Source organism: Lethenteron reissneri, chromosome 36 (assembly GCF_015708825.2).
Source record: "Lethenteron reissneri isolate LAM-NWPU_2019-01 chromosome 36, ASM1570882v1, whole genome shotgun sequence".
Classification (NCBI taxonomy): domain Eukaryota; kingdom Metazoa; phylum Chordata; class Hyperoartia; order Petromyzontiformes; family Petromyzontidae; genus Lethenteron; species Lethenteron reissneri.
The window spans coordinates 12,233,266-12,261,254 of record NC_083814.1 but is presented as its reverse complement, the minus strand read 5'-3'; the positions used below and the strand labels follow the sequence as shown (position 1 = coordinate 12,261,254).

At 58.0% G+C, this 27,989-nt stretch overlaps 2 protein-coding genes across 3 annotated transcripts in view; both read left to right on the top strand.

Annotated features, from left to right (window-relative positions):
* Nucleotides 1-5,733, top strand: part of LOC133351275 (ski oncogene-like) — a 42,062-nt gene extending 36,329 nt beyond the window's left edge. The window contains exon 6 of the mRNA XM_061566376.1: nucleotides 5,707-5,733. Within this exon, the coding sequence (XP_061422360.1) occupies nucleotides 5,707-5,733 (27 nt within the window). The remainder of the gene's footprint in view (nucleotides 1-5,706) is intronic.
* On the top strand, nucleotides 5,725-27,949 carry LOC133351165 (rho guanine nucleotide exchange factor 10-like). 2 transcript variants are annotated; one of them, XM_061566161.1, is made up of 25 exons: nucleotides 5,725-5,864; nucleotides 11,064-11,192; nucleotides 12,033-12,432; nucleotides 12,805-12,914; nucleotides 13,487-13,680; nucleotides 14,251-14,383; nucleotides 14,751-14,848; nucleotides 15,126-15,203; nucleotides 15,610-15,789; nucleotides 15,962-16,078; nucleotides 16,536-16,628; nucleotides 17,932-18,102; nucleotides 18,604-18,749; nucleotides 19,567-19,730; nucleotides 19,973-20,088; nucleotides 21,122-21,249; nucleotides 21,631-21,731; nucleotides 22,408-22,529; nucleotides 23,627-23,716; nucleotides 24,077-24,270; nucleotides 24,609-24,766; nucleotides 24,944-25,083; nucleotides 25,301-25,475; nucleotides 25,848-25,979; nucleotides 26,486-27,949. In XM_061566161.1, exons 1-25 carry the CDS (start codon nucleotides 5,813-5,815, stop codon nucleotides 26,902-26,904), a joined length of 3,840 nt encoding a protein of 1,279 aa, XP_061422145.1. In that variant the 5' UTR covers nucleotides 5,725-5,812; the 3' UTR covers nucleotides 26,905-27,949. The 2 variants fall into 2 exon arrangements, with proteins under 2 accessions (XP_061422145.1, XP_061422144.1); XM_061566160.1 differs by lacking the exon at nucleotides 5,725-5,864 and adding an exon at nucleotides 7,173-7,254.
* Nucleotides 27,950-27,989: the final 40 nt, after the last annotated feature.

Below are 27,989 nucleotides of genomic sequence, written 5' to 3'. Positions count from 1 at the left end.
TCACTCTCCCCCCGCTCTCCCCACGCTCTCCCCTCACTCTCCCTTCACTCTCCCCTCGCTCTCCCCACGCTCTCCCCCCGCTCTCCCCCCGCTCTCCCCCCGCTCTCCCCCCGCTCTCCCCCGCTCTCCCCTCGCTCTCCCCACGCTCTCCCCTCGCTCTCCCCTCGCTCTCCCCTCACTCTCCCCGCACTCTCCCCCAACTCTCCCCTCGCTCTCCCCCCCCACTCTCCCCCCCACTTTCCCCTCACTCTCCCACACTCTCCCCCCGCTCTCCCCTCGCTCTCCCCTCACTCTCCCTTCACTCTCCCTTCACTCTCCCCTCGCTCTCCTCTCCGCTTTCTCGGCAAACGACCGCGTTTCCACAGAGGCAGCTGCCAGAATTTCCATGTGGGTCATGGCGAGTGGGGGTGGTGAGTGTGGTGGGAGGGGGGTGAGGATGGGAGATTGGTGAGTGTGGAGGTGAGATGAGAGAGATGAGAATGGGAGATTGGTGAGTGTGGAGGTGAGGTGAGAGAGATGAGGATGGGAGCTTGGTGAGTGTGGAGGTGAGGTGAGAGAGATGAGGATGGAAGACTGGTGAGTGTGGAGGTGAGGTGAGAGAGATGAGGATGGGAGCTTGGTGAGTGTGGAGGTGAGATGAGAGAGATGAGAATGGGAGATTGGTGAGTGTGGAGGTGAGGTGAGAGAGATGAGGATGGGAGCTTGGTGAGTGTGGAGGTGAGGTGAGAGAGATGAGGATGGAAGACTGGTGAGTGTGGAGGGGAGGTAATGGTGAGGAAGACAGGACTCAATAGACACGGGTGATATCCGATTAATCGAATAGTTAGTTCCCGTGCTCGCCATGCACACGGTGACGGAGGTAGCTCAGAGGTCAGCGCCCTGAGCCTGGCACCACTCAGATGACCTTACACCTCGCTGATCTCGTCACGGAGCATTAACCATCATCACGCGTGCTCCGCTCATTCTCGCAGCAGCAGCAGCAGCGGCAGCGTTTGGCTAACCATCGAACAAAGAGGGTGCTCACCACATCACGTGCTTTGAAGATGCGCTTCTGTGGCCGTCTGGAACGCTCTTCCTTACTTCTGATATTAGGAAGTCACTGGAGTTACGCACTTTTAGGTTGAAAACGCATTTCGTTAGAACTGCGTTTTGTGTTTAGTTTGTTTGCTTTGTGTTTAGTTTGTTGTCCTTACCCCCCCCCCCCACACCTCCGATTTGAACGATTTGCTACGTACGGTGGGGAAAATTCGTACGTATCTTGGGTTCCAATCCAGGCCAGGTCTCCTGGCGTGCATAGCGGTCGCCTAGCCAAGCACTATCCAGGCTCACGCCTGCTCAGCTTCCGAGATCTCACGAGATCGGGTGCGTTCCTGGTCGTTTGGTTCATATTTTAATTCGAAATAACGACGACCATTCGAATTGACGGCGTCCTCACCTTAGATACAACTACCAACATGAGCCGTGTTGGTTGAGTTTAAGAATTCCGTCTCCCACCAAACAGTTTCCTCATCGGAACAACATCGGCAGGCCGACGCTGCACCGCGTCTCCATCACGATTTGGGGCATCACAGACACAAATCCACAGGAGCGTGAGTGTGGCTATGCAGCCACAACTCTGGACCATTTATTAACAACCCATGGAGGCACACAGAGATACAGAGAGACACAGAGAAATGTTGTGCATAGAGGTCCAAAGATTTATGGGCGATGAAACTCAAGCTACGGACCGCACAGTAAACTCACTGTGCATAATATCGCTTTTTTTGGGGGGTTAGAACGCGTAAATATATAAATGTGTCGTTAAACCCGCCACCACCCGACACAGCCAATTAGTAAGGTTTGTCACGTAAACAGAACGTGCCAATTCGTCACTAGTACAGCAGCACCGGTGTGTTGGAGAGCAAATCGACAACATTTACAATCTGAGTACGACGTTTCGCCAGTAATTACAACTAGCTTCATCAGGCGGACGGCTAGATGCTTCGTTTTTTAAATAGAGGGGTAGATGCGATGACGTCACCTGTGAGCCCTTCACATGCGAAGGGGGGGGAGATTAATAAATGTATATAAATTACAATGGGTATCCATTTCCGATTGGGTTATTCATATGGTAATCAGCTTACATTATGCATGGACATTGTTTTTGTACCTCCTGCAGTTTGCGTGAAATAAAATAGCAGCACCTGTTATTAGTCTGTGTACAGGTAATCCCCATTGACGTAGGTGACCTGTTTAGGCATGCATTTAAACAATGTATTATTTGATGATTCTCTTCCAAGCAGCACTGAGCCTGTAGCTATCCGAACGGTTAAAATTACATTTATTTCTCTCAATTTCGAGAGATTCAAACAAACTGTGGCCTGCGCTCCGTCAAGGCAGGAGGATGTGGAGGAAGAAGAGCGACACGACACGAACTCTCTGTCTCAGTTTCTCTCTGTCTCTCTGTCTGTGTCTCTCTGTCTCTCTCTGTCTCTCTGCTGAAGCCTTCTCGTCTTGGCCAGCAGCAGCAGACCTCGACATTGGCATCAAGTTCCTGGACATCTTGCTGCCATGTGTGGGAACAGAATACAATTTGGTTCGCAGGCAATCAGACATTCTTTATTTGAAGCTTTCGTGACTGCACGAATCCATACTCTTTGGTTCTTTCGGTAAAGTCACGTACCTAAGAGTATGATTCATTATACATATCGGGCGTTGATTTGGAGTTACAGAACGATCTCTAGTTTTGCAGACAATACTTGTGCGGCTTAATTGAATGCAATGGGGCAGTGTCCTCGTGACACGTCCATGCGGCACAACCAGAGGTCGCAAACGGGTTTTGATTCCTTACCCGTACCCGGCCGCACCAGGGTCGCAAATGGGTACCCGTACCTGGCCGGGTACGGGTACCCGTTCCCTACCCGTACCCGTACCCTACCCGAAATGAGTGACAAACGGTTACTCACCAGTGACTCACGGCCTACCCGTACCCGTACCCGGCCGCACCAGGGTCGCAAACGGGTACCCGTACCTGGCCGGGTACGGGTAGCCGGGTATCGGGTAGGGTACGGGTATCGGGTACCCGGTTGCGACCTCTGGGCACAATGCACCACCACTGCGGCAGTCGCCGTGGGTCGGGGGGGGGGGGTGAGTCGGTTCCTCGTAGTTCGCCCGAGTACGCCTCGGTGCTTGACGGGAATGTCTCCCGCGCCAACGTTGAAGCCAACGTTGAACTGTGGTTGGAGCCCTTGGCCCAATTCCGAATTGACAAACAATGCCCGAACACAAGCAAAAAAAACACCACACTTCTCGATTATGCCTTACGATTAACCAAATCTTTAAAGTGTCTGCGATGCGCATCTGAAGTCGTGGAACTACCCGCAGTGCGGGATTCGTTTAGGATAAGATGATAGATTGTGTGTTGTTCGTATGTTATTGTATGTTGCTTATTTATCAGAATCAGCCGATGCCACGCGACAGCCTCTTTCGATTGCTGCCACAGCAGTAATCCCCCCCGACAGGCAGGCAGACTTTAATGACCCAGGTTCCTTTCGCAAATAAGCCAGACTTCTCTATCCTGGTCTCTCTCTGAGCTCTCACCTCGTCAAACGTCGAGCTTGAAACTCGAAACTGCGTGATACAATCTTGAAAAATAAAACATTTTGGCTGGAAAACCACAAGTTTCAAATAACAGGCAGACACAAGAACCAGTACAACACGCACTCCGCCTTTGTTGTGTTTTATGCAAAAAACATCAACCGGTTCCTCGATAAATTTCACCGTGCTTCTCTTCTTGTAGGCCACCATCGAAATAAATGTCAGTCAATTCGACCGACTGACAGGCAGGCAAGCAGCGATGCAGACACAACCGTGGACTCGTTTCCATCCTCCTTGCTGTGCTGCTGACGAGCGAGACAAGGGGATCGACAATGAAATTCTTCAGCAACTGCTGACGGCTTTTTGCATAATGCACAAAGGCCGGGTGCTTTTTGTGTGCTGTTTGAAGCATCTGTTTGACCGGATAGAGGAGGAGGAGGAGGGGGGCTAAACGGGCGTGGTACGGGCTCGAGAGAGGAGCTGGGCTGATGCGGCACGGGAGGATGTGGAGCCGAGTCGAGTTGCCGACGACTGCGAGCAGCGGTGTCGAGATCGGCCTTTGAGTGAGGAGGAGGTTTGTCAAAGTGCTTGCTGAGCAGTCGGAGGCATTCGCCCTCCGGCAACAACGTGGGGCGGTGGAGCCGCGCTCAGAGCAACGGGTGGAACGCCGGGCGGGTAAAGTAAAGGTCGCAGTGAAGATCAAAAATAACAGCCAAGATGTTTTAGTTTTTGACACATATGGGCTCGCCCACCGCGGCAGCATTGCGCGTTGATGACTGCGTTGTCACTGATGAGTCCTAACGGGGATGAAACCGGTCTGCAGCTCACGTGGAAGCTGGCGGTGTATACACTCGCACGGCCACACTCGCTCAGCTCTCTTGCGCTGGTGGTCTGGGCAAGGCGGAGAGCGTTGTACGTGCAACGCGGTGGTCACGTGACATGATGGGAGGTGTGCTTTGCTGCTGTGTGCGTACACTGTGTGTATTGTGTACACTGTGTGTGTTGTGCACACTGTGTGTATTGTGTACACTGTGTATTGTATATACTGTGTGTATTGTATACACTGTGTGTGTATTGTAAACACTGTATGTACACAGTGTGTACAATATATTGCATACACGGCGTGTGTAAGTTTTTATACACAAAGCGTGTAGCTGTGTGTATACGCTGTGTGTGTGTGTGCACAAGATGTGTCTGCATTGGATACACCGCGTGTGTGTGTGTACACGGTGTGTGTGTATATAAATTGTGTACAATGCGTACTGTAGATGTATGCATACACAGAGCGTGTGTGTGGGTGGGGTGCTGCTCTCCGCACACGCACGCTCAGGAATTTGATGTGGTTGCCAGCAAGGAGTGGAGTGGGGTGGGGATGGGAGGAGGGGAGTGGAGGGAGAAGAGTGAGGAAGAGGAGGGAGTGGAGGAGAGTGGAGGGAGAAGCTGGAGGAAGATGAGGGCGGTGAGGAAGAGGAGTGAGGGGAGGAGAGTGGAGGGAGAGGAGGAAGGGGGAGGGAGGGAGAGGAGGAAGGGGGAGGGAGGAGGATGCAGGATCGAGTGGTGAACTCGGGCTGGGGTGGCCGTCGTGAGCCGTGACCCCTTTTGCATGACCCCTGGAGGCCGGTCGAAGCGAACACAGAGCGCCACTAGATACGCGTGACCCTAACAGACTGTTATGTCGGAATGTGGGGGGTCATTCTGGTACGTGGGGGTCACGGGGTCGGAGTTGGGCATCGGTGGTGCTGTGGGGCCTTTCAGGCACATCATGTCACCCACCACCTTGTGGGCATGAACGCCGCTCCCTCTGACTTGTCCACGGTGTTTACATTCGTCCGCTGCCCGCTTGCTGCGCACTTGCTGCGCGCTTGCTGCGCGCTTGCTGCCTGCTTGCTGCCCGCTTGCTGCCTGCTTGCTGCGCGCGTTCTCCACTCGTGGTGAGATTTTCATGGTTTGCAGAGACGCGTTGGGTCTGAAGTGAAGCTGGGTTGCTACATCGCAGCATCGCGAAAGATGGTGACGGTGATTACGACGTTGCGATGGTTGGGGTGTGGGGGGGGGGTTGTTTGGGGAATGGCCGTTCCCGCCGACGATGACCCTCTTCTCTTCTGTGCCGCCCCCCCCCGACCCCCCCAGGATATCGAGATTCACGGCTCCCACTGAGCCCCCCAACTCCTCCTCTGCCCCCCCCCACCTGCCCCCCCCACCTCCTCCCCACACCTCGCCCAGCCTCGATTCACACATGGAGGAGGATTGCGAGGGCGTCGTGCCCCCCCCTAAGCCCCCGCCCGCCGGTAAGTGACCCCGTGACCCCGTGACCCCCCCCACCACAACCCCTGTGACTCACGTGACCCCGGGCATCGGGTTGTGGGCAGGGAGACCCCGAACGGGGACCCACGGGGGGGGGGGCAGCAGAAGGGGGGGGGCTAGGAAGAGGAGGAGGGGGGAGGGAGCCGGGGGGAGGAATAAAATGGAACTCTGGGGGGGGTGGAGATGGGAGTCATGGGGAGAAGGAGGGAGGGAGGAGGATGAGGAAACCGCAGAGAAGGGAGGATGACATTGAGGAGGTGGAGGGCTGGGCTTGGTTCAGGACTTGCACGGACGCATCTCTCTTCTTGAAACAACGCCCACCTGTGCAGCTCATGACAAGTGGGCCCGCAGGTGGGGCTCAACCATTATTGTAAGCGAGGGGGGGGCTATCATTACTGAAGTGGGGTGCGGGGGCAAAGGGGAGAGGGGGGGCTATGGTGTAACGATTAAACCGCCCGAGCGCAATACTGTGAAATGTTGCAGATGGTTTCAATAAATATAATCAATATTTTTTCAATGTAGCGGCCTCTAGTGACACACGTGGATGAACGTCGCGTTGATTCTTGCACGCGAGACTCGGTGTTTGAATCGTGAGCTTAATGATCGATGTTATTCTCGCGAGTAGACGTAACGTTACACCCCTGGGATGTACCACTCCCATCAGGGCGATCCAGGTGAGGAGAGCCAGGTGAGGGTTGTACCACTACCAGAGGGGTGTCCAGGTGAAGGCTGTACCACTACCAGAGGGGTGTCCAGGTGAGGGGAGCCAGGTGAGGGTTGTACCACTACCAGGGGGGTGTGTAGGTGAGGGGAGCCAGGTGAGGGTTGTACCACTACCAGGGGGGTGTAGGTGAGGGGAGCCAGGTGAGGGTTGTACCACTACCAAGGGGGGTGTCCAGGTGAGGGGAGCCAGGTGAGGGCTGTACCACTACCAGGGGGGTGTAGGTGAGGGGAGCCAGGTGAGGGGAGCCAGGTGAGGGGAGCCAGGTGAGGGTTGTACCACTACCAAGGGGGGTGTCCAGGTGAGGGGAGCCAGGTGAGGGCTGCACCACTACCAGAGGGGAGTGTAGGTGAGGGGAGCCAGGTGAGGGCTGCACCACTACCAGAGGGGGGGTGTCCAGGTGAGGAGAGCCAGGTGAGGGTTGTACCACTACCAGAGGGGGGTGTAGGTGAGGGGAGCCAGGTGAGGGTTGTACCACTACCAGAGGGGGGTGTAGGTGAGGGGAGCCAGGTGAGGGTTGTACCACTACCGGGTGTCACCTGCGCGCTGGCGCGTGATGGAGCGGCTGGCCTGTTGACTGCATGCGATGAGTTCTCGTGAGCAGCGTAGTGGTGACACGGGGAAGGTCACGCAGGGACGCGGTGTCCTTGTCCGTGAGTCTGTCCGTGAGTCTGTCTGTGAGTCTGTCTTTGTGTTTTTGTCTTTGTGCGTGTGTCTTTGTGTGTGAGGAGCGGTCGTGTCGTGGTCAACGTCGGTCGCGAATATCCGAAATGGTCCTGGACATGCCGTAGGTTGGCTCGGCCTTCAATGAGTACCTGGTGTGGTGTGTAAACATCACCAGTGGGGAGACAAATGCGGCCACAACACTTCCTCTTAGGGGCTTGTTAATAGCACTTGCCGTCACGGTCTGTTCACGGCGAAAGGGGAACTTTGTCTTCATGTGTTTGTCTCTCTGTATGTGTTTCTGTCTGTGTCTGCGCATCTATATGCGTACCTGCGTGTCTTGTGTACTGCATTTATCTGTGCGTGTCTGTTGTGTGCGCCTGTGTATGTGTCTATCTGTGTGTGTGCGCTTCTGTGCGCGTGTATCTGTATGTGTGTCTATCTCTGCGTGTATCTATCTATCTGTGCGTGTATTTGTCGTATCTGTGCGTGTGTGTCTATCTGTGCACGCCTCTGTGTGTGTACCTATTTGTCTATCTGTGCGTGTGTGTGTCTGTACGCGCTTGTGTGTGTCTATCTGTGTCAAGCATGTTCAGGTTTCTCACTGTGTGTGCCGTGCGCGCTGCTCGGCAGGCAGCTGTCTCGTGCGGGTTCGCTCGGTGCGCCCTTACTTTTTGGAACGCATCTACGACTCCCGCGTGAAGGGAAACCTGCATCTGTGTGTGTGTGTGTCTTTGTGTGCACGTGAGTGTATACGCCAGTGTGTGTGTGTGTGTACGCGCGTGTGGAGAGACGAGCTGGCACAGTAGGGGGCACGGGTGGTGCGTCGGCCAGTCATCTCAAGTCAGTCGACCCTTGGCACCGGTTGGGTCTGCCACGTGACCTCCTGCCGGCGGGCGTTCGACACTTCACGTGGCCTTAACGTGCACGTAGCCTGGCACGAGCGCCGTGGTGACGTCACCGCCGCTTTGTGGCGGATGGCGGTTGTTGTTGTTGACGAGGAATGGTGGTGGTGGTGGTTGGAGGTGCGTGTGCCCCCGCTGGAGACTATTTAAACTATTTTTGTTAATGGTACCAGGTAAGACCCCACCGAGCTATGTAGCTTTTTTTCAGAGGCGACCTGGCTATCACCAACAATAGCTCAACGAAGTGGCTTTTCATCATCACGTGGAAATGTATATCAGCCAAACGCTCTAAACGCACTTCGGTTCTAAACGTTGAGGCGAAAAACCCGGAGTAAAATCCACGCGATCACGGAGAAAGAGAGACACCGCAAGCTCCAAATATACAGCAGGCGTCAGGGTCAGGGATCGAACCCACGTGGTCCTCCTGTGTACCAGGCGAGGTAGGCACCACGGTGAGACCCGGCGCGACTTGGAGGGTCGTGGCCGTGGTGGCGACGCCTCGCGGGCTGACGGAAGACGTCTTCGTCCGGTGGCTTTGATGTCCCCGCCTGGTCGTGAGTTGCTCGCGACACGGATGACTTCGATTGGCAACGGGACGGGGCAGATCAGCTCGGCAGTGGATCCTGGGAGTCTGCGAGGTGTTCTGTTCAGCCCATGGGCTTGTTGTCAGAGAGTGATTGTCCATCCCTATGGATAGAGACTCGCTGTCGTTCCCGCCTTCTCCCCCCAGCCCCGCCATAGAATTGTGGAATTGCCACTGCTGGCGGCCCAGGGCTGTAAAGAGGTAAAGGAGCGCTGATGTAATACTCATTGTTGTGCAGGAAATCGCTTTGGCGTGGGGGGGGGGTGAGATTTACCAACGCCCTGTTCCGTCATGGGCACATCTTGGGCACACGTCTGGTCCGAGCAAGAACTGTGACCTGTTGACCTCTCTCTCCCGATTTTGACACTGGGAGAGTGAAATTTATTTATTTTTGTTGGGGGTGTGGGCGGAGTTTGGAGTGCTGTCACCACCAGAGCCTCAATGTTTGCGGCGGTTGTGAGATGTTAACTCCCTCGCCTGGTATACAGGAGGTCGTGGGTTCGATCCCGACCCTGACGCCTGCTGTATGTTTGGAGTTTGCGTGCCTTTCTCCCCGTGGTCGCGTGTGTTTTTTACCCCGGGTCTTCCAGTTCTTCCCCTCTGCATTTTTAATCAAAATGACGCGTTTAGATTATTTGGCTGCTATAAATTCATAATCAACGTTTTTGGGTTAGATCGCGTTATTTATAAATGTGTCGTAACCCTCCACCACCCGACACGGCCAATCAGCAAAAAAGTGTCACGTTGACAAAAGACAAAATAGTTCACTACTTTAGCCCACCAGCATGTTGAAGCGTGAAACCACAACATTTACAATTTTTGAGTAGTACGACGTTTCGCTATAAGTGTCCACGTGATGACACTCGGGTTGAGCTATCTTTTGTGATACCCAGGTCGTTTTTGAAAAGTTGCTTTTTCGCTCAGCGGGCCTTGCCTGGTAAAATAAAAACTAGTTTTATAGGTGTAATAGTTTGAACTGCGACGTTACCCTGAACCAGTGCTGCAGAAGTGTTTATGATTAACAACATCAAAAAGACAGCGACTCGCGCAACGGAAGTTTTGCAATGAGAATCTTTCAATCAACGATTGGTATCTCGAGAAACTATGCGCTGAGTGTGCGTGCGCGTGTCTTTGTGTTGTGTCTGTACGCCTGTTGCGTGTGAGTGTATCTGTGTGTGGGGAGCGGTAGTGTAGCGGTCACTGCGCTGAGCTACGAACCCGGCGGCTAGATTCCTGCTCACGGCCAATACCAGTTACGATTATCTGAACTTGTCGTAGGTCAACGCAGCCACAAATGAGTACCTGGTGCGGTGTGTAAACATCGTCACTGGGGAGACAAAGGCGGCCGGGCGTGGTGTTGGCCACTCACTCCCTTCGTGTGCCGTGCCGGCCTTTATAGGTGCTCGCTAACAGCACTTGCCCCAACAGCCGGTTAAGGCTATACGGGGTATTTTTGTACGAATGTGCGAGCGTGTGTGTGTGTGTGTACGAGTGTAGGAGTGTGAACTTGTGTGTGTGTGTACGAGTATGCGAGCTTGTGTGTGTGTGTACGAGTATGTGAGCTTGTGTGTGTGTGTACGAGTATGGGAGCGTGTGTTCCTCTCTGGGTATGAATGTATTTTGAGTTGCGTGCATGCGGTTGCTGCCTGAGTGTATATGAGTGTGTGTGTGAGTGTGTGTGTGAGTATGTGAGTGTGAGTGTGTATGATTGTGTGTGACAGTGTGTGTGAGTGTGTGAGTGTATGTGAGTGTGTGTGAGTGTGTATGACTGTGTGTGAGTCTGTGAGTGTATGAGTGTGTGTGAGTGTGTGTGAGTGAGTGTGTATGTGTGCGTGTGAGTGTATGTGTGAGTGTATGTGTGAGTGTGTGTGAGTGTGCGTCTGAGTGTGTGTGAGTGTGTATGAGTGTGTGTGTGTGAGTGTGTATGACTGTGTGTGAGTGTGTGAGTGTATGAGTGTGTGTGTGAGTGTGTGTGAGTGAGTGTGTATGTGTGCGTGTGAGTGTGTGTGAGTGTGTGTGAGTGTGTATGTGTGTATGAGTGTGTATGAGTGTGTGAGTGTGTATGAGTGTGTATGAGTGTATATGAGTGTGTGAGTGTGCGCATCATCCTGCCCGACCGCTGCCTGACCTCCTAGCTGGGTCACTGCGACCCTCCTCCCCCAGGTCGCTTCGACCTCCCCACAGGAGGCGGTGAGAGTGGCCTGCACGTGATTGACAGGTGGGGGTGGCGGTGTTTGTCTGCGAGGTTTGGATGGAACCGGCTGAGTCGTGACTCCCCCATTCCGCGCCCCCCCCCGCCCCCCCCCGACAGACTACCCCCCCCACCCGTCCCCACCGACAGACACGGACCCCCCCCCGCCTCCGCCCCCCGACTATGGCTCCGGTCCCCGTGGGTTCCCGACTGCGGACCCCACAAAGACCCCCGTCGCCGCCCAGACAGGTGACCGGACCCCCGCTCCGTCTGTCTCCTGCTGCCCCCCTCCCTCCCCTGCTCCCCCCCTCCCTCCCCTGCTCCCCTTTTCCTCCTCCTGTCTCCCTATCTCTCTCTGCCTCCCTGTCTCTCTGTTTCACCCCCCCCCCCTCCGTCTCTGTCTGCCCCCCCCCGCTCTCCCCCCCCCCACTCTCCCCCCCCCCGCTCTCCCCCCCCCGCCCCCCCCACTCTACTCTCCCCGCCCCGGGGACCGCAACGCCGTGATTAGAGGCTTGAGCGGTTGCCAAGGCGATGCACGCAGCCGCGTTCCCAATTACACGGTTGCCGTGGCAGCCGTGACATCACAACAATTAGGGCGGTGGCAGCATGTGCAAAACAACACCCCCCCCCTCTTCACCCGCTGCCCCCACCCCCGCCCCCCCTGCCCCCCCCCCCATCTCTCCCCCCTCCCTCCTCCCCTTTTCTCCTCCCATCCCTCCCCTGGCCCCCACCTCTCCCTCCACCCCTCCTCCCACTCTCCTCTCTCTCATCCTCCTGCTCCCATTCACTGGTTCCCTCCCCCGTAATTGAAACGGCGGTCAACGTTTAATAACCGCGGTGGCAGCCAGCGAATCGCCCGCGAGCACGCCCGTCGGGGAGATGGAGCGGTGAAATCGGTTGGCGTGGAGAGAGCGCCCGGTGGGGGGGGAGGGGGGGAGGAAGGGGGAGAATTGGTGCATCGCGGAATTGCGAGAGGCGGCGACGTCTTGGGGGTAGGGAGGCCTTTGTCTAGCAGTGGATTGAGCACGGCCGATGACGGTGATGACTCGGGGTGAGACGGTTGAGGATTTCTATCCGTTGTCTCCACAGGTGACCCCACACAAGAAGATGCCGATGATGAGGAGGAGGAAGAGGAGGAGGGAGAGATGTTTGATTTTGAAGAGGGCGATAACGTGGAGACTCGCACACCGCACCCCGCACTCACCACCACCGCCGCCCTCACCACTACCACACTCACTACTACCACACTCACCACCACTACCACTACCGCCACCACCGCCACCACCGCCACACCCACCGCCACCACTGCCACACCCACCACCGCCACACTCACCCCCCCAACCACGCTCACCCCAACCAATGCACTCTCGCCCACTGGCCCCCGGCTCCCCACAACCCCCTTGGAGACGGCGGGGGGGGTCCCGGGCGGTGGGGACCCGACCCCCCCCCTGCGGGACGACTCGGTGCGCCTCCCCGTGGAGAGAGAGCGGTGAGCGAGGGGCGGTGAGGCAGGGCTGGGGTGAGGGGGCCCCGGAGTGGTGAGCGTGACAGTGAGAGTGAGCGAGTGGCTGGTGAGTGGTTGGTGCCGTGGTGAGTTGTCGGGGATGGTGAGTGTGAGAGGTGAGTGTAAGAGGTGAGTCTCAGTGTTTCTGACCCCGTGCCCCTACTGGACATCTGTGAAAAAGAGCTTCACATCTCATCGGATTTTTCTAAGACAAATACAGATTGATTCCGTTTGGGTGTTGGGTGTCGAGGTTGGTCTGTTCCCCGTGGTGAGTGTCACGGTGGTGAGCACGTGTGTGAGTGGTGAGTGTCATGGTGGCGAGTGGTGAGTGTGGTCTGTGCCCTGTGGTGAGTGCAGGTCTGGCTATGATGAGGATGTGAGCGGGACTCAGGGTGCCGCGAGAGATGAGCTTCACGAAGTCATCTATGACGACGTTCCTATAGAGGCACAGAGCCCCACCTTATCAGGTTAACCTCGTCGGCACGTCACTCACACCCCCACTGTCATCATCGCTTTCATCGTCATCATCGTGGTCATCATCACGACTGTAATCATCAGTGTAATCTCTTCGCCTGGGGAGCGGTGGTGCAGTGGTTAGTGCACTGTGTTACGAACCCGGCGACCCGAGTTCGATTTCCTGCCCGCTGCCAAAGATCGTTGACGGAATATCTGACGCGGTCCTGGGCCTCCCCCAGGTTTGACTCGGCCTTAAATCAGCACGTGGTGCACTGTGTGAAATGTCACCGCTGGGGCAGACACACAAGGCTTCGTGCGCCGTGCCGGCCTTCATAGGTGCTGCTCGCTGAACAACCGTCGACCACATTGTAAACACTCCCCGCTGCCTTCACTCCTTTAAAGGAGGAACGGACGAGACAATTGAGCGGATAACAAATCTAAAATTGCATCGTTTAATCTGCCGGCACGAATCCGTACGAAAGAGGAAGTGGAAGAGGCTAATAGCACTTGCCCCACCGATCTCTCAAGGCTGCACGCGGGCGGGTGTGGGCGGGTGGGCGGGGGACCATTTGTCCTGGCGTAGGTGTGGACCGCATCTACGACGCGGTGTGCCCGGAGGGGCGCGGGGGCGGCGCGCGCGGCTCAGGCAGCGAGGGCTGGAGCTCCAGCGAGTTCGAGAGCTACAGCGACGAGGACGGCGCCGAGGGGGAGGGGCGCCCACCCCGCACGGGGGGGGCGCTCGCCCTGCCCGCCAACCTCCGCAGGTCCCGCCGACCGGTGAGTCCGCGGGTGGAGGTGGTGGAGGTGGTGGACGTGGTGGAGGTGGTGGACGTGGTGGATGTGGTGGAGGTGGTGGTGGTGGTGGACGTGGTGGACGTGGTGGTGGATGTGGTGGAAGTGGTGGATGTGGTGGAGGTGGTGGAGGTGGTGGAAGAGGTGGACGTGGTGGATGTGGTGGACGTGGTGGTGATGGGGGAGAGGTGGCGCAGTCGTTGCCGCGCCGCCGCTACGAACCCGCCCACCCCACTCACAGCCAACGTCGGTGATGACTATCTGAACCGGTCCTGGGCCTCACTTGGGTCGACTCAGCCTTAAATGAGTACCTGGTGCGTTGTGTGTAAAAATTCGCAAAGGCAGCTGGGAGCGGTGGTGGCCACCAACCGTAGGCACTACTCACTAACAGCTCTCGCCCCAAGAGTCTGTTAAGACTACAGAGAGCGGGGGGAGCTTTGTCTGTGGTGGTGTCGGCGATTGTGGTGGTGGTGGTGGTGGCGTCTGCCGGCCACCAGCGCTCGGTGAACCTGTAGCGCCTGGGCGTGCCCCGCGGCGCTTGTGGCGGCGGTGCAGGTGCAGGAGCTGATGCGGGCCGCGCGGGATGGCACCAAGGACGGCCTCGAGAAGCTGGAGAAGACAAAGGCGGCCGTGCTGAAGCGCGGGCGCTTCTTCATGCAGAGGACCTCGCTCATCTCCCAGAGCCAGGGTCGGTCGCGCTCGGGGGTCGGGTTCGGGGGTCACGCTCGGGGGTCGGGTTCGGGGGTCGCGCTGGTGGTTAGAGCCATGTGCCGGCGACATGATGGCCGAGCAGTCACGTGATCGAGCTGTGGGTGGGGAGCACGACTGCCGCCCACTGCGGAGGTTTGCGGTCCACGTCCAACGCCCGCCCTCGACCTGCGTGGACGTGCAGCCGGTGCCGCGTAGGGACGGCTGCCACTGGGGGGGTGGGTCTCCTAGGCTAGAATGTCGCGACGGAACGGGTTCGGGATGACGCGCAACGCACGGCGCGCTGTAAGTGAAGGTGGAGCCCGGGCCTTGATCCCTGACCTCTGACCCCTGACCTCTGACCCCAGGGCGACCGGCGGCCTCGGACGAGGACGACGTGCAGCTGGATGTGAAGATGGAGACGCTGACCCTGGGGCCCGCTCCCCCAGGCCTCTCCCAACAGCAGGCAGGGGCCCCCCACCCTCCCACCCTGACCCCCTAAACAGCCCCACGACCCCTCACCGCCCCCCACCGCACTCTGTACGTCACCTCAGCGTTCACAGAGCACAACCCCAAGCATCTCCCTCTCCTCGTGTCTCCCCCGTGTGTCTCCGCCATGTCGTTCCCGAGTCTCGCCCCGTCTCCCTATCTCCCCTTGTCTCTCCACGTCCCCCTACTCCTCCTGTCTTCACGCTCATCATCTCCGCCTGCGTCTCCCCGTGTCACCCCGCGTGGTTGAGCAGTTGAAGCGTCGCTACATCCTCGGCTCGATTGTGGAGAGCGAGAAAAGCTACGTGCAGACGCTGAAGGACATCCACACGGTGAGCACTCACTCACGCACACAAATAAGACAAAGATCCCCCCTGTAGCCTAAACACACTGTAGGGGCAAGTGCTATGAAGGCCGGCACGGCACACGAATAGGGTAGGTGGCCAGCACCACGCCCGGCCGCCTTTGTCTCCCCAGTTGCGATGTTTATACATCGCACTAGGTACTAATTTTAAAGCTAAGTCGACCTAGGGGAGGCCCAGGACCGGTTCAGATAATCGTCACCGGTGTCGGCCATGAGCGGGAATTGAACTCGGGTCGCCAGGTTCGTAGCGCAGCGCGCTAACCACTACCCCGCCGTTCCCCCATGCACCCTCGCTAATTTTCATTCACCCCCCCCCCCTCGCCCAACTATCATCCCGGCCGCCCCCCTTCTCTCCTGCACCCTCCCCCCCCCAGCGGTACGAGCTGCCCCTGCTGGAGGGTGAGAGCCGGCTGCTGAGCGAGCGGAAGGTGCGCGCCGTCTTCAGCGGCGTGCGCGACCTCCTGCAGTGCCACTGCATGTTCCACATCGCGCTGGGCAGCCGCGTCGCCCAGTGGGAGCTCACCGACTCCATCGGTGACGTGTTCGTCGCCTCGGTGGGGCTCGCTCGTCTCTATCTTGCGTGTCTCTCTGCCTCACAATCGGAAGTGGTGTTTACCGCCCGCTCCCTCGTGACATCGTAGTTTCTCGCTAAACGGCACTCGCCCCGAACAGTCTGGGCTGACGCTCCACCGGGTGGGGGGGATCCTTGTCTCCATGTCGCTGTAGTTCTCGCGCTCCATGGTGCAGGACGTGTACAGCGAGTACGTGAGCAACTTCAGCACGGCCATGGAGATTGTGCGCAAGGCGAGCGCCACGCGTCCCGCGTTCCTCGAATTCATCAAGGTCTCGCTCACCCCGCCGCTCACCCCGCCGCTCACCCGGCCGCTCGCCCTCCCACTCTCGGATTACTCGCATGCTCAGCCACTCACATGCTCACCCGGCCGTTCGCCTACCCACTCACTCTCACACTCGCTCACACACGCTCACGCACCTACACACTCACACGCTCTCCCAGCCGCACACCCGTCCGCTCACCTACCCACTCAACCGCTTACCCAGCCACTCACCTACCCACTCACCCTCACTCACCCACCTACCCACTCACACGCTCTCCCAGCCGCTCACCTACCCACTCACACTCGCTCACCTACCCAATCACACGCTCACTTACCTGTTCACCCAGCGGATTACCTACCCACTTACTCACAGTTGTTGATATGGTCGATTATGTTGTGGTGGTGGTCGTGGTTATTGTGGTTGTTGTTGATGTTGTGGTGGTGGTGGTTGTTGTTGTTTTTAGAGCTGCCAGGAGGCCAGTGCTGACCGCCACTCCCTGCAGGCGCTGATGATGAAGCCGGTGCAGAGATTCCCCCAGTTCATCCTCCTGCTGCAGGTGAAGGGACAGAGTCACACACACGCATAGAGACAAAGATACCCTATGTAGTCTTAACAGACTGTTGGGGCAAGTGCTGTTAGCGAACTCCAAAGAAGGCTGGCACGGCATATGAGGGGGTGGGTGGCCAGTACCACGCCCGACCGCCTTTGTCTCCCGAGTGGCGATGTTTACACACCGCACAAGGTACTCATTTGAGGCGTTTTAAGGCACTCATTTAAGGCTGAGTCGACCAAAGGGAGGCCCAGCGCCAGTTCAAATATAACTCGCCACTGACGTGAGCCGTGGTCGGGAATCGAACTTGGATTCGTAGGGCATTGTGCAAACCACTGCGCCGATGCCTACACACGCACAACACGTACACACAAAACTCAACACATCTGTCAATCACACTGCGGCCTTAACATTGTAACTATAAAACCGGTGATGTTTCGCGCAGTGGCACACAAAGAAGGGGCGTTGCCTGCAACAGCGTGCTACGAGGAATCGGCCTTGCCCAAAATGTCTCCTATTTTATATATTTTAATTTTACGGCCGCAGTGTAATATTGACGATCGTTAGGTTTATTAATTTGTTGTTAAGTGTGTTGTTCACTGCTTGTGCACCACTGCCAACGCAGCAGCACCAGATGATTTGTTCTATCGAAAGCAAAACATCATCACCTTCATGATCATGATGCAGATGGTGCACTGTTGGCTGGCGTGTGCGTGCGTATATGAATGTTACGTAGCCAACCCCGCTAATTAATCGGAGGTGCGGGGAAAAAAGCAGTTTTAAAAAGCAGTTCTAAAGAATTAAGTTTACAAACCAGATGATTTAAAAGTGCATAGCCCCAGTGGCTTACTAATATTGGAAGAGCGTTCCAGACGGCCTCACGCAGAAGCGCATCTGAACGCGCGTGATGCGGTGACCATCTTCCTTCCTTGTGTGTGCACGTGCGTACGCGTATACGTATACGCGTGCCTGTGTACACCAAAGTAGTGTGTGTGTTCGTGTGCGTGCGTGTGCACGTGTGTACGTATACGTGTGCCTGTGTATATGTGTGTGCGTGTGCGTGCGTGTTTGCGTGTGTACGTGTGTGCGTGTGTACGTTTGTACGTGTGTGCGTGTGTACGTTTGTACGTGTGTGCGTGTGTGCGTGTGTGCGTGTGTGCGTGTGTGCATGTGTGCGTGTGTACGTGTGTATGCGTGCGTGTTTGCGTGTGTACGTGTGTATGTATACACGTGCCTGTGTACACCTATGTACTATACGTGTGTGCGTGTGTACATGTGTACGTGTGTACGTGTGTGCGCGCTCGTGCAGGACATGCTGCGGAACACCCCGCGGGGGCACCCCGACCGGCTGCCGCTGCAGATGGCGCTCACGGAGCTGGAGACGCTCGCCGGGCGGCTCAACGAGCGCCAGCGCCTCGCGGGCCGGCGCAACGAGCTGCGCGCCGTCGCCAGCGCCATCCACGACCGCCAGCTCGCCAAGGTGCGCACCTAGCCTGGCGCGGACGCCACTCGGCGGCGGGCTGGCGGCGGCACTGATGTGCGCGCCGTCCGTACACTGTGCGCCATGTGTGCACCTAGCCTGGCGCGGGTGTGGCCGTGGACGTCGTGCCTTCCACAACTTCGCGTAGCCTCAGAGTGCACCTCGCCTGTTTCGTGTCACCGTGTGTGTGTGGAGGGGAGCGGTGGCGCGATGGTTATCGCACTCCGCTACAAACCAGACGACCCAAGTTCGACGCTCGCTCGCAGCCAACATCGGTGATGAACATATCTGAACCGATCCTATGCCTCCCCGAGGTCGACTCAGCCTTAAATGAGTTACCTGGCGCGGCGTGTAAACCGAGCGTTGGGGAGGCGGTGCTGGCCACCGCACACCCTCGCGCGCCGTGCGGTGCCTTGATAGGCGCCGCTCGCCAACAGCCCCGGCACTCCGTCACAGCTACACGGCGGTGGGGGGACCTCTGTCTCTGTGCGCGTCCCCCAGCTGCTGGGCACCGGGGAGCGCTACCTGGTGAGGGTGGACGACGTGACGGAGAGCGTGGTGGGCGAGCGCCGCCTCATCCTCAAGACTCGCCCGCGACGCCTCTTCATGCTCAACGATACCATCGTGTGTGCCGGCCTCAACCCCAGGCACGCGGGGGGGGGGGGGGGGGGTGGCATGGGGGGGGCATGGGGGGGGGCATGGGGGGGCATGGGGGGGTGCATGGGGGGGGCATGGGGGGGGTACATGGGGGGGTGCATTGGGGGGTGCCACAGGTTGGGCCCAGATGGACAAAGCAAGACCGAAACAGGATCGGCTGATGAAGCTGGTTGTTGTTGTTGTTGTAACCAGTAGCGAAATGTCACAGTACTCGAATTGTAAATGTTGTGGGTTTACTCACCAACACACCGCTTTTCTGAAGTAGTAACTAATTTACACGTTTTGTTTACATGACAAACCTTACTAATTGGCTATGTAGGGTTGTGCTGGGTTTAACGACACATTCATATTTACACGATAAACCCAAAAACCTCTTTATTATGCATAATATTGGTCGCAAAACCCTACGTGTTAAACGGAAAAATCAACACTAAAAGATACGAAGAGATACAGGGAGATACATTGAGGTACATGGAGATATGGGGAGACGTGGGGAGAGTGGAGATACAGGAAGACGCAGGGAGACACGGGGACATGCAGGGACACGCCGGTGCGCATGCCCAGGGCTTAATTCCTGAAGTGAAAAATATAGGCACATGCCTAGTCCTGCACGCGGGAACACGCGGGAAGACACGGGGAGCCGTGTGGGGAGACACGGGGACACAGGGACACACGGGGACATGCGAGGGCGTGTGGAGATGCAGGGAGACACGGGCACACGCAGTGATGCAAAGCACACGGGGAGTTAACCCCGTGACGTACGCTTACTCCCTGCCACCCCCCCCCCAACCGTGGCCTCCCTGGCAGGATCCCCTACGACGGGAATGGGATGGTCCCGGCTGGGCCCCGCTTCACACTCAAGTGGAGCGTTCCACTGCGCCAGGTGCAGGTGTCGGGGGGGGAGTGCGACGAGGAAGGGGGTGCCGACAAGGGGGCCCCTCCCCCACAGCTCTCCGTGGACCCCAAAGGGAGTGAGTGAACCCCCTCAGCACGTGAACGCTTGATTTAGGGCGGCCGCGACTTGCCGATGCTACGACGCATCGTGCGGCTTGAGATCCCTACAGATAAACGAGTGCACGCACGAGCCAAGGATGGAACGCATCCAGGGGACGACCACCGAGGAGATGGAGCCATGTGTCCCCCGTGCAATGTTGTGAGCTTGTGTCGTGACCCCATGACCCCGCATCACGAGCCGGTGACCCCATGCCGCCAGGTCACCTGTACTCGGGCCCCGCGCGTCTCTACGTGGAGCTGCAGGAGCTGCACAGCGACTTCCAGCTCATGACCCAGATCTCTCAGCTCACGGGCCAGCTCCACGGAACCTACGCGGTGAGACTCACTCACCCACTCGCTCACCCACACACTCACCCACACACTCACCTGCTCGCTTACACACTCATTCACTCACCCGCTTCCTCATTTGCTCATCTGTCCACTCACCTCACCAGGTCTATACCTAATAAATGAAAATTGAAAACTTAAAAAACCAACTGATCTACTAACTTAATGGCCTACCCCATCATTCAGCCACCCACGCACTCGCTCACCCATTCAATCGCTCGCTCACTCACTCAATCAACCCACTCACCTGCTCACTCACATACTCACTTCACCCACCCTCCGATCCACCCAATTACAAGCTCATTCACCCACTCATCCACCCATCCACCCACCCATAGTTGACATTCCTCACAGCCCTATCATCACGTATGCGGGAATGCAGGACTCGCCATCTGCAGACTTTGTGTTTCCTCTCTGCTAAAGGCCGATCCACATTCCGCTCTCTGCTGCCCGCCCCCTGGGGACTGCATCCGCTTCGCAATCCCACCTGCTCCCCATCCCGGGTGACATCTCTGAGCGCCCAGCCCCACTTCTCATCCATGCAGCTGATGGGATGCACAAATTGCACTTTTTTACGTGAAGGAGGCGTATCGTCTACTTATTTAGTTAGTTATGTATTGTCTCCACAACGACGCTGGTGATTATTTTGTGTTGTGTATTGCCGTTTAGTTTTGCGTCAAGCTCGGACCCATGTCTGCCCATCAACTTGTGGCGCTGTGCCACCCTGCCTCCCAATTGTGCGCCTCATCGGTTAATCGGTGGCACCTGGGTCTGTCCCGTAACCGCCTGAGACACTTAAGTTTAAGTTTCATTGATTTGTTACACGGATGATCACTTCACCGGTGCGTGTGTGTCTTTGTGTGTGTGCGATGTGTAAAAACATCGCCACTAGGGAGTTAAAGGCGGCCGGGCGCGGTGCTGGCCACCCCCTCGTGTGCCGTGCCACCCTTCATAGGTGCTCGCCAACAGCACTTGCCCCAACGGTCTGTTGAGGCTACACGGGGGATCTTTGTCATTGCAGACGCTGACCCCAGCGCTGGTGCAGGAGTGTGCGGCCTCGGTGCAGCGACTCATCCAGCAGAAGGAGGCCCAGATCCGGGGCAGCGATCGCTGCCGCGTGCAGCTGCAGCTGCAGGGGAAACCCGACAAGTAAGGGAAGGGGGGTGGGGTGGCACACGGGGGTACACACGAGGGGTAGACGCAGGCTATACACGGGGGTACACACAGGGGGGTATGTACGAGGGTACACATGGGGGGTACACATGCCTAAACAGCCTGTGCAGACTACACGGGAAATGTTTGTATTTACATACACGTGTGTGTATGTGTGCGTACGTGTGTGTATGTGTGCGTGTGTACGCGTGTGTGTGTATGGGTCTGCCCCGTGACCTCCTGCCAGCGGGCGTTCAACACTTCACGTGGCCTCAAGGTGCACTTGGCCTGGCACAAGCGTCGTGGTGACGTCACCGCCACTTAGTGGCGAATGGCGGTTGTTGTTGTACGTGTATATGTGTGTGTACATGCGTACAGGCATGGCCGCCCCGTGTCGTTCGTCTCCGTCTTCCACTTCTCGTCTCCGGGAGCCAGGGCCTCGTGGCTGCGAGACCTCAAGACGGCAACGCTCTCACTCGGTACCACCCTGATCCCCGTGATCCCCCTGTGATCCCCCTGTGATCCCCTCCTGATGCCACCTGCTCCCCCGCGACCTCCCCTGCTCCGGCGTGATCCCCCCTTGATCCCTTCTGATCCCACATTCCCCCGTGTGCCTCTGGTCTCCCCCCACATCTCCTTCTGCTTCTCTTGCTCCCTCTGTGTAGCGTGGGGTGATGTGGTGTTATTGTGCCCTTAGGCGGACTTAGTCATAGGGGCAGCAGTCCGTAAGGCAAATGCCGGTCTGTGTGGGGAAATTGCAAATGTGATCGTAGTAAGTAAAAAAATATAACAAGTAATACATTCAAATTTTTTTTATTACATTGCGTATTTCCGCTCTCTGTTAGCCCCAACGATTCTTCCTCTGTGTTTTCGGACCCAGCCCCAAATGGGCCAATGAGATCGCACGGCAAAATCACGCTCATACGTCAACATTGAAAATCTAGCTGCTCCATCGCCCGAATTTGGGCCGGCATGTTTACAAATGCCTGGGCTGATATTTAGTCCCAGTCCGTCACTGGTGGAGAGAGTGTGAGTGTGGTGTGTGTCCGCCGAGTGTGGAGAGAGTGTGACTCTGGGTTGTGTCCGAATGTGGAGCGCTCACGTATTGTGCGCATGCACGCCTGCACACACACGTGTTGTCCCTCCCTGACTCAGAGGATGCGAACCAATGGGGTTGGTTTAGCGCAGAGGACGAGGACCGGCCACAGGCTCCACACAGGTGCCCGCTGCTGCTGTCCCACATGCCCGTGTTCGAGGCCGGGACGCAAGACCTCAGGGTGAGCCGCGGGCAGGGTGGGAGGTGCACAAAGACAAAGACCCCCCGTATAGCCTCAACAGACCGTTCGTTCAAGTGCTGTTAGTGAGCAGCACCTGTGAAGGCCGACGCGGCACACGAAGGGGGCGGGTGCCCAGAATCACGCCCAAGTACGCCTTTGTCTCCCCCAGTGGCGATGTTTACACACCGTACCCAGGTACTCATTTAAGGCTGAGTCGGCATAACGGAGGCCCAGGACCGGTTCGGATATTCGTCTCACCCATGTTGGCCCTGAGCAGGAATCGAACTCAGGTCGCCGGATTCTTAGGGCAGTGCGTTAACTACTGCTCTGCCACTCTCCACCTGCAAGTTCTGTTAGCGAGCACCTGCACACACGTACACACAGAAACACGCACACAACACAACAAACACAGCACTTGCCCCAACAGTCTGTCTTGCTATAGGGGGACCTTTGAGTGTGTGTGTGATGTATGTACATGGACTGTGTATGTCTGTATGTATGTCTGTATGTGTATCATGTGTCTCTGTGTTGTTTATGTCGTGTGTCTGCGTGTCATGTTTGTGTGTCATGTCTGTATGTTGTGTCTGTGTGTTGTGTCTGTGTTGTGTCTGTGTGTTGTTTATGTTCATCGTGTCTGTGTGTCATGTCTGTGTGTTGTGTCTGTGTGTTGTGTCTGTGTGTTGTGTCTGTGTTGTTTATGTTCATCGTGTCTGTGTGTCATGTCTGTGTATTGTATCTGTGTGTTGTGTCTGTGTGTTGTGTCTGTGTGTTGTTTATGTTCGTCGTGTCTGTGTGTCATGTCTGTGTGTCGTGTCTGTGTGTTGTGTCTGCATGTCGTGTCTGTGTGTTGTGTCTGCGTGTCGTGTCTGCGTGTCGTGTCTGCGTGTCGTGTCTGTGTGTTGTGTCTGCGTGTCGTGTCTGTGTGTCGTGTCTGTGTGTCGTGTCTGCGTGTTGTGTCTGTGTGTTGTGTCTGTGTGTTGTTTATGTTCGTCGTGTCTGCGTGTCGTGTCTGCGTGTCGTGTCTGCGTGTTGTGTCTGTGTGTTGTGTCTGTGTGTTGTTTATGTTCGTCGTGTCTGCGTGTCGTGTCTGCGTGCAGCCCGAGTGCGCCGTCTATAACCCGGTTCCCTCGTCGAGCGTGGGGGAGGGGTGGCGGCACCAGCTCTCCCTGGGCCAGGGAACAATCTGGGTGAGTGGGGTCAGGGGTCACGGTGACGGGGTCAGGGGTCGTCGTGGTGGGGTAAAGGGGGGGCAAAGGGGGGGCACGGTGGTGGGGTTAGGGATCACGGTGTTGGGGTTACAAGTCATGTTCGTGGGGTGAGGCATCATGGTGGTGGGGTTAGGGGTAACGGTGGTGGGGTTAGGGGTAACGGTGGTGGGGTTAGGGGTAACGGTGGTGGGGTTAGGGGTCACGGTGGTGAGGTGAGGGGTCATAGGGGTGAGGTGAAGGGGTCAACGTGGAGTCCCCTTCTTCTCTCTGTGTCTCTCTATATCCTCATCATCAACCTATGTGCAGATATGGAGTCTGTGTCTGTCCCCGTGTCCCCAGATAGGGAGTGGGGATGCGTCGATGGGCCAGCTCAGCGTGCTGTCTCTGGGCAACGCGGAGCCGCGCGTCACCGAGGGCTTCAGCGTGGAGGCGCGCGTCCTCTGCGCCGAGTTCGTCCCCGCACCCCCCGACCCCCCGACCCCCGGGGGCTCCCCCCCCGACCCCTCCACCTGGCTCGCCCTGGACGACGGCAGGTGAGGGGTCGGGGGTCGCGGGCGTGCACACGTGCGCGCGTACTTGTGTGCGTAGGGTGGGAAGCGGCGGCGTCGCGGTTAGCGCACAGCGCTGCGAACCCCGGCCGACCCGAGTTCGATTCCTGCTCACGGCCAACATTGGTGAAATTTCCCGAGGTCGACTAGATGACTACCTGCTGCGGTGTCTAAACATCAGCACTGGGGAGACAAAGGTTGGCCGGGGGTGGTGCTAGCCACCCACCCCCTCGTATTAATGAGTGCTCATTAAAGGCTATACAGGAGACCTTTGTTTTTGTATGACCACGTGGCTGTACCTGTGAATGTGTGTGTGTGTGCAGCGTGTGCGCGTACCGCAGCAGCCCCGCGTGTAAGAAGGTTCGTCTGTGGAGGGAGCCGACGCCCGGGGGCTCCCCCGCCGGCAGCTTGCGCTACGCGCACGGGCGCGTGTACGCAGGGCTACGCGATGGCACGTTCGCCGTGTACACGCGCGGAGCCGGTACGCACGGCGTGTACGCACACACACAAAACATATTTATAGCACACGCAACATAACCTATATCCATGTACCTGTGTGTCCCTGTGTCCATGTGTCACCGTGTCCCTGTGTCATCGTGTGTCTGCGTGTCCCCACGTGTCCCCGCGTGTCCCCGCGTGTCCCCGTGTGCCCCCGTAGACGCGGCGTGGGCGGTTCACGCGACCTTCTCGCTGGGCTCCCTCCCAGTCCCCGCGCTGCTTCCCGTGGGAGAGGCGCTGTGGGCCGCGTGCGGAAACCACATCGCGGTGCGCACCGCGGGGGGAGAGGCGGCCACCCCGGTAAACCGCAACCACCTTGCACCACAACCACCACGACCACATCTACCGCATCCACTCCCACAACCTGCCTCTCTCACCCACGCCCTCGTGACCCCACGTTTATCCTCCCTCCCCATCCCTGTTTGTCCCCCACACCCACATCTCCCCCGTGTCTCCCCTATCGTGTCCTTGTCGCCTCCATGTCTCCACCTTTGTGCCCCCCCACCCCCGGCATTAGGCTGGGTTTGAGGCGCACCCGGAGGCGGAGGTGCACGTGAGCCAGGTGGCGCTGGCCGGCGTGGGCGTGTGGGTCTCCTTCTCGCGCGGCACCTCCCTGCGCCTCTTCCACACCGAGACGCTGGAGCAGCTGCAGGACGTCAACATCGCCACGCCCGTCAACCGCATGACGCCCGGTACCACACGCAGCAGCGGCGGCGGCGGCAACCACGCGCAGCCACCACGCAGAACCACGCGCAACCTTGTGCAATAACCGCACCCAACCACGCACCACCTTGCCGAACAATGACGCGCAACCACGATGCGGGACAACCACGTGCAACAACCACACGCAACTACCACATGCAACCACGCACAACCACGTGTAACCGCCACACGCAACCACGCACAACCACATGCAACAATGCACAACCACGCGCAGCAACCACACGCAACCACACAACTCCGTATCGTGCACAACCTCAGTTGGCTCACAGGCCTTAATGGGTGCCCGCTAACAACACGGAGGAGGCGCACCAGTCGTGTTGAGGCCGTGTTTGTGTGTGCAGGTGGTGCGGCACAGTGGCCCCTCGTGGTGACGTGCCTAGCCAGCTGCCCGGGCCTCCTGTGGGTGGGCACGAGCCTGGGCCTCATCGTCGCCCTGCCCCTCCCCCGGCTGGAGGGACTCCCCAAGCTCACAGGTCTCACTTGCACTCATCACTCGTTCACACTCCCCACTTACACTCCCCACTCGTTCACCCCACTCGTTCACACTCCCCACTCGTTCACACTCCCCACTCACACTTGCTCCTCACACTCCTCACTCCTCACCCAGCATGAGTCTCACACTCCTCACTCACACTCCTGACATTCACTCAGCAAGCACGGGTCTCATTCACGCTCACTCTCATACGTATTCATGCTCACTCACGCTCACTGCACTCATCCTCACCCAGTCACACCGACTTACACTCTCACCCACCCACTCACCCCGACGCACCCACCCACTCACCCCGACACACTCACCCACTCACCTCTACACACCCACCCACTCACCCCGACACACCCACACTCACCCCAACACACCCACCCACTCACCCCAACACACCCACCCACTCACCCCGACACACCCACCCACTCACCCCGACACACCCACCCACTCACCCCGTCACGCGCACTCACAGCCATCTCCCCCTCGCGTTGCCAGGCCGAGGCATGGTGGCGTACCACGCGCACAGCGGCGCCGTCACCTTCCTCGCCGTCGCCATGGGAACCTGCGCCAACGAGGCAGGGGTCGAGGCGGCGGGGACTCCCTCCGCCACCGCCCCCCCGGGGTTCGAGGTGCACCACCCCCCCGACTCCCCTCCCCCCTGCGGCCCCGAGTCCCCCTTCGCCCTCGACGACGGGACCGCCCTGGGACCCGAGGGGGCGGGTGGCGGCGAGGGGGCGGAGAGGGGGGGGGACGTTGGTGGGGGGCGACGGGGGGCCCGGGCGGCGGGGGTCTCCACGGCCCTGGTGGTGTCGGGGGGACTGGGCTACCGCTCCCTGCCGAGACCGGGGGGCAAGGCCCCCCAGGGCCCCCCTCACTCCCAGCACAGCCTCATGCTGTGGTACTACCCCGTGTGAGCTGCAGGGATCGTGAGGACCCAAGGTGACCTGTTGGGGATCACCTGTGGGGACACAGGGACCAGTGGAGACTCGTTTGGACCTATGCAAAGGGATGTGGGGACCCAAGGGAACCCGTTGCGACACAGGGGACCATCGACAACACATTGGGGATGCGTGTAGACCGCTCGGGATGCATGGGGACCAATTGTTGACTTATGGGCCGCCCTGCCCTGGGGACCGATAGGGACACCAGATGAGCAGCAGGACCCAGTGGAGGCCAATGGGCACAGGGGACCAGCGGGGACGCATGGGGGACGCAAGGGGGACGCAAGGGGACACCGTGTGAGCAGGACCATCAGTGGGGACCCATGGTGGGGGGGGGTACTCTTGACACTACAACGCTTGTGGCATATAACCAAACCAATGGGGCAGGGTTGCCTCTGGAGGGGTTATAGGTTGTGGATTCTTCCTCCACCCCTTGTGGAATGGTCCGGTCCATAGCTGCCTCTTCACTTGGGTCAGTCCACTCATGGAGGAGGGGGGGGGAATTCTCTCGATGTTGGACGGAGCTATCATCACTTTTTTGCCGCTCGGAATTTTATTAATCAATTTTTACCCGCGGAATTTTTACTCAGTTGCGCGACGCCACAGCGCCACCGCGGCGAGCAACCACTTGGGGTGTATCCCACATTAGCCACTTCTAACCCAAATCCCTCACCCCGCTACTCATCCCGATTCCTCACCCCTATTCCTCAACCCCCTCTCTTCACCTTGCTCCTCATCTAACCCCACTCCTCGCCGTGTTCTCAAGCCACAACCGTGACGACCGCACGTGCGGCATCATTGGCAAACACGGCAGGCCGCCGCCGTGGCGATAGCGGGCGAGGGATGTGAGAGGTGCCTTCTAAACCACGAGGGTCGCGTAGGGGTCAGGGGAGGTCACGAGGGGGTCACGTGGAGCGCTGTTACGTGTATTTAAACTTGTAGACGCTGGTGTTTGCGGCCGGGGCGCGCGTTATGCCCGGGTCAGGGGGCGCGAGCGGCGTTAATAAACTCTCGCTTATGCAACAGCAGCAGCGGTGGCAGCGGATTCTCTGTCTCGA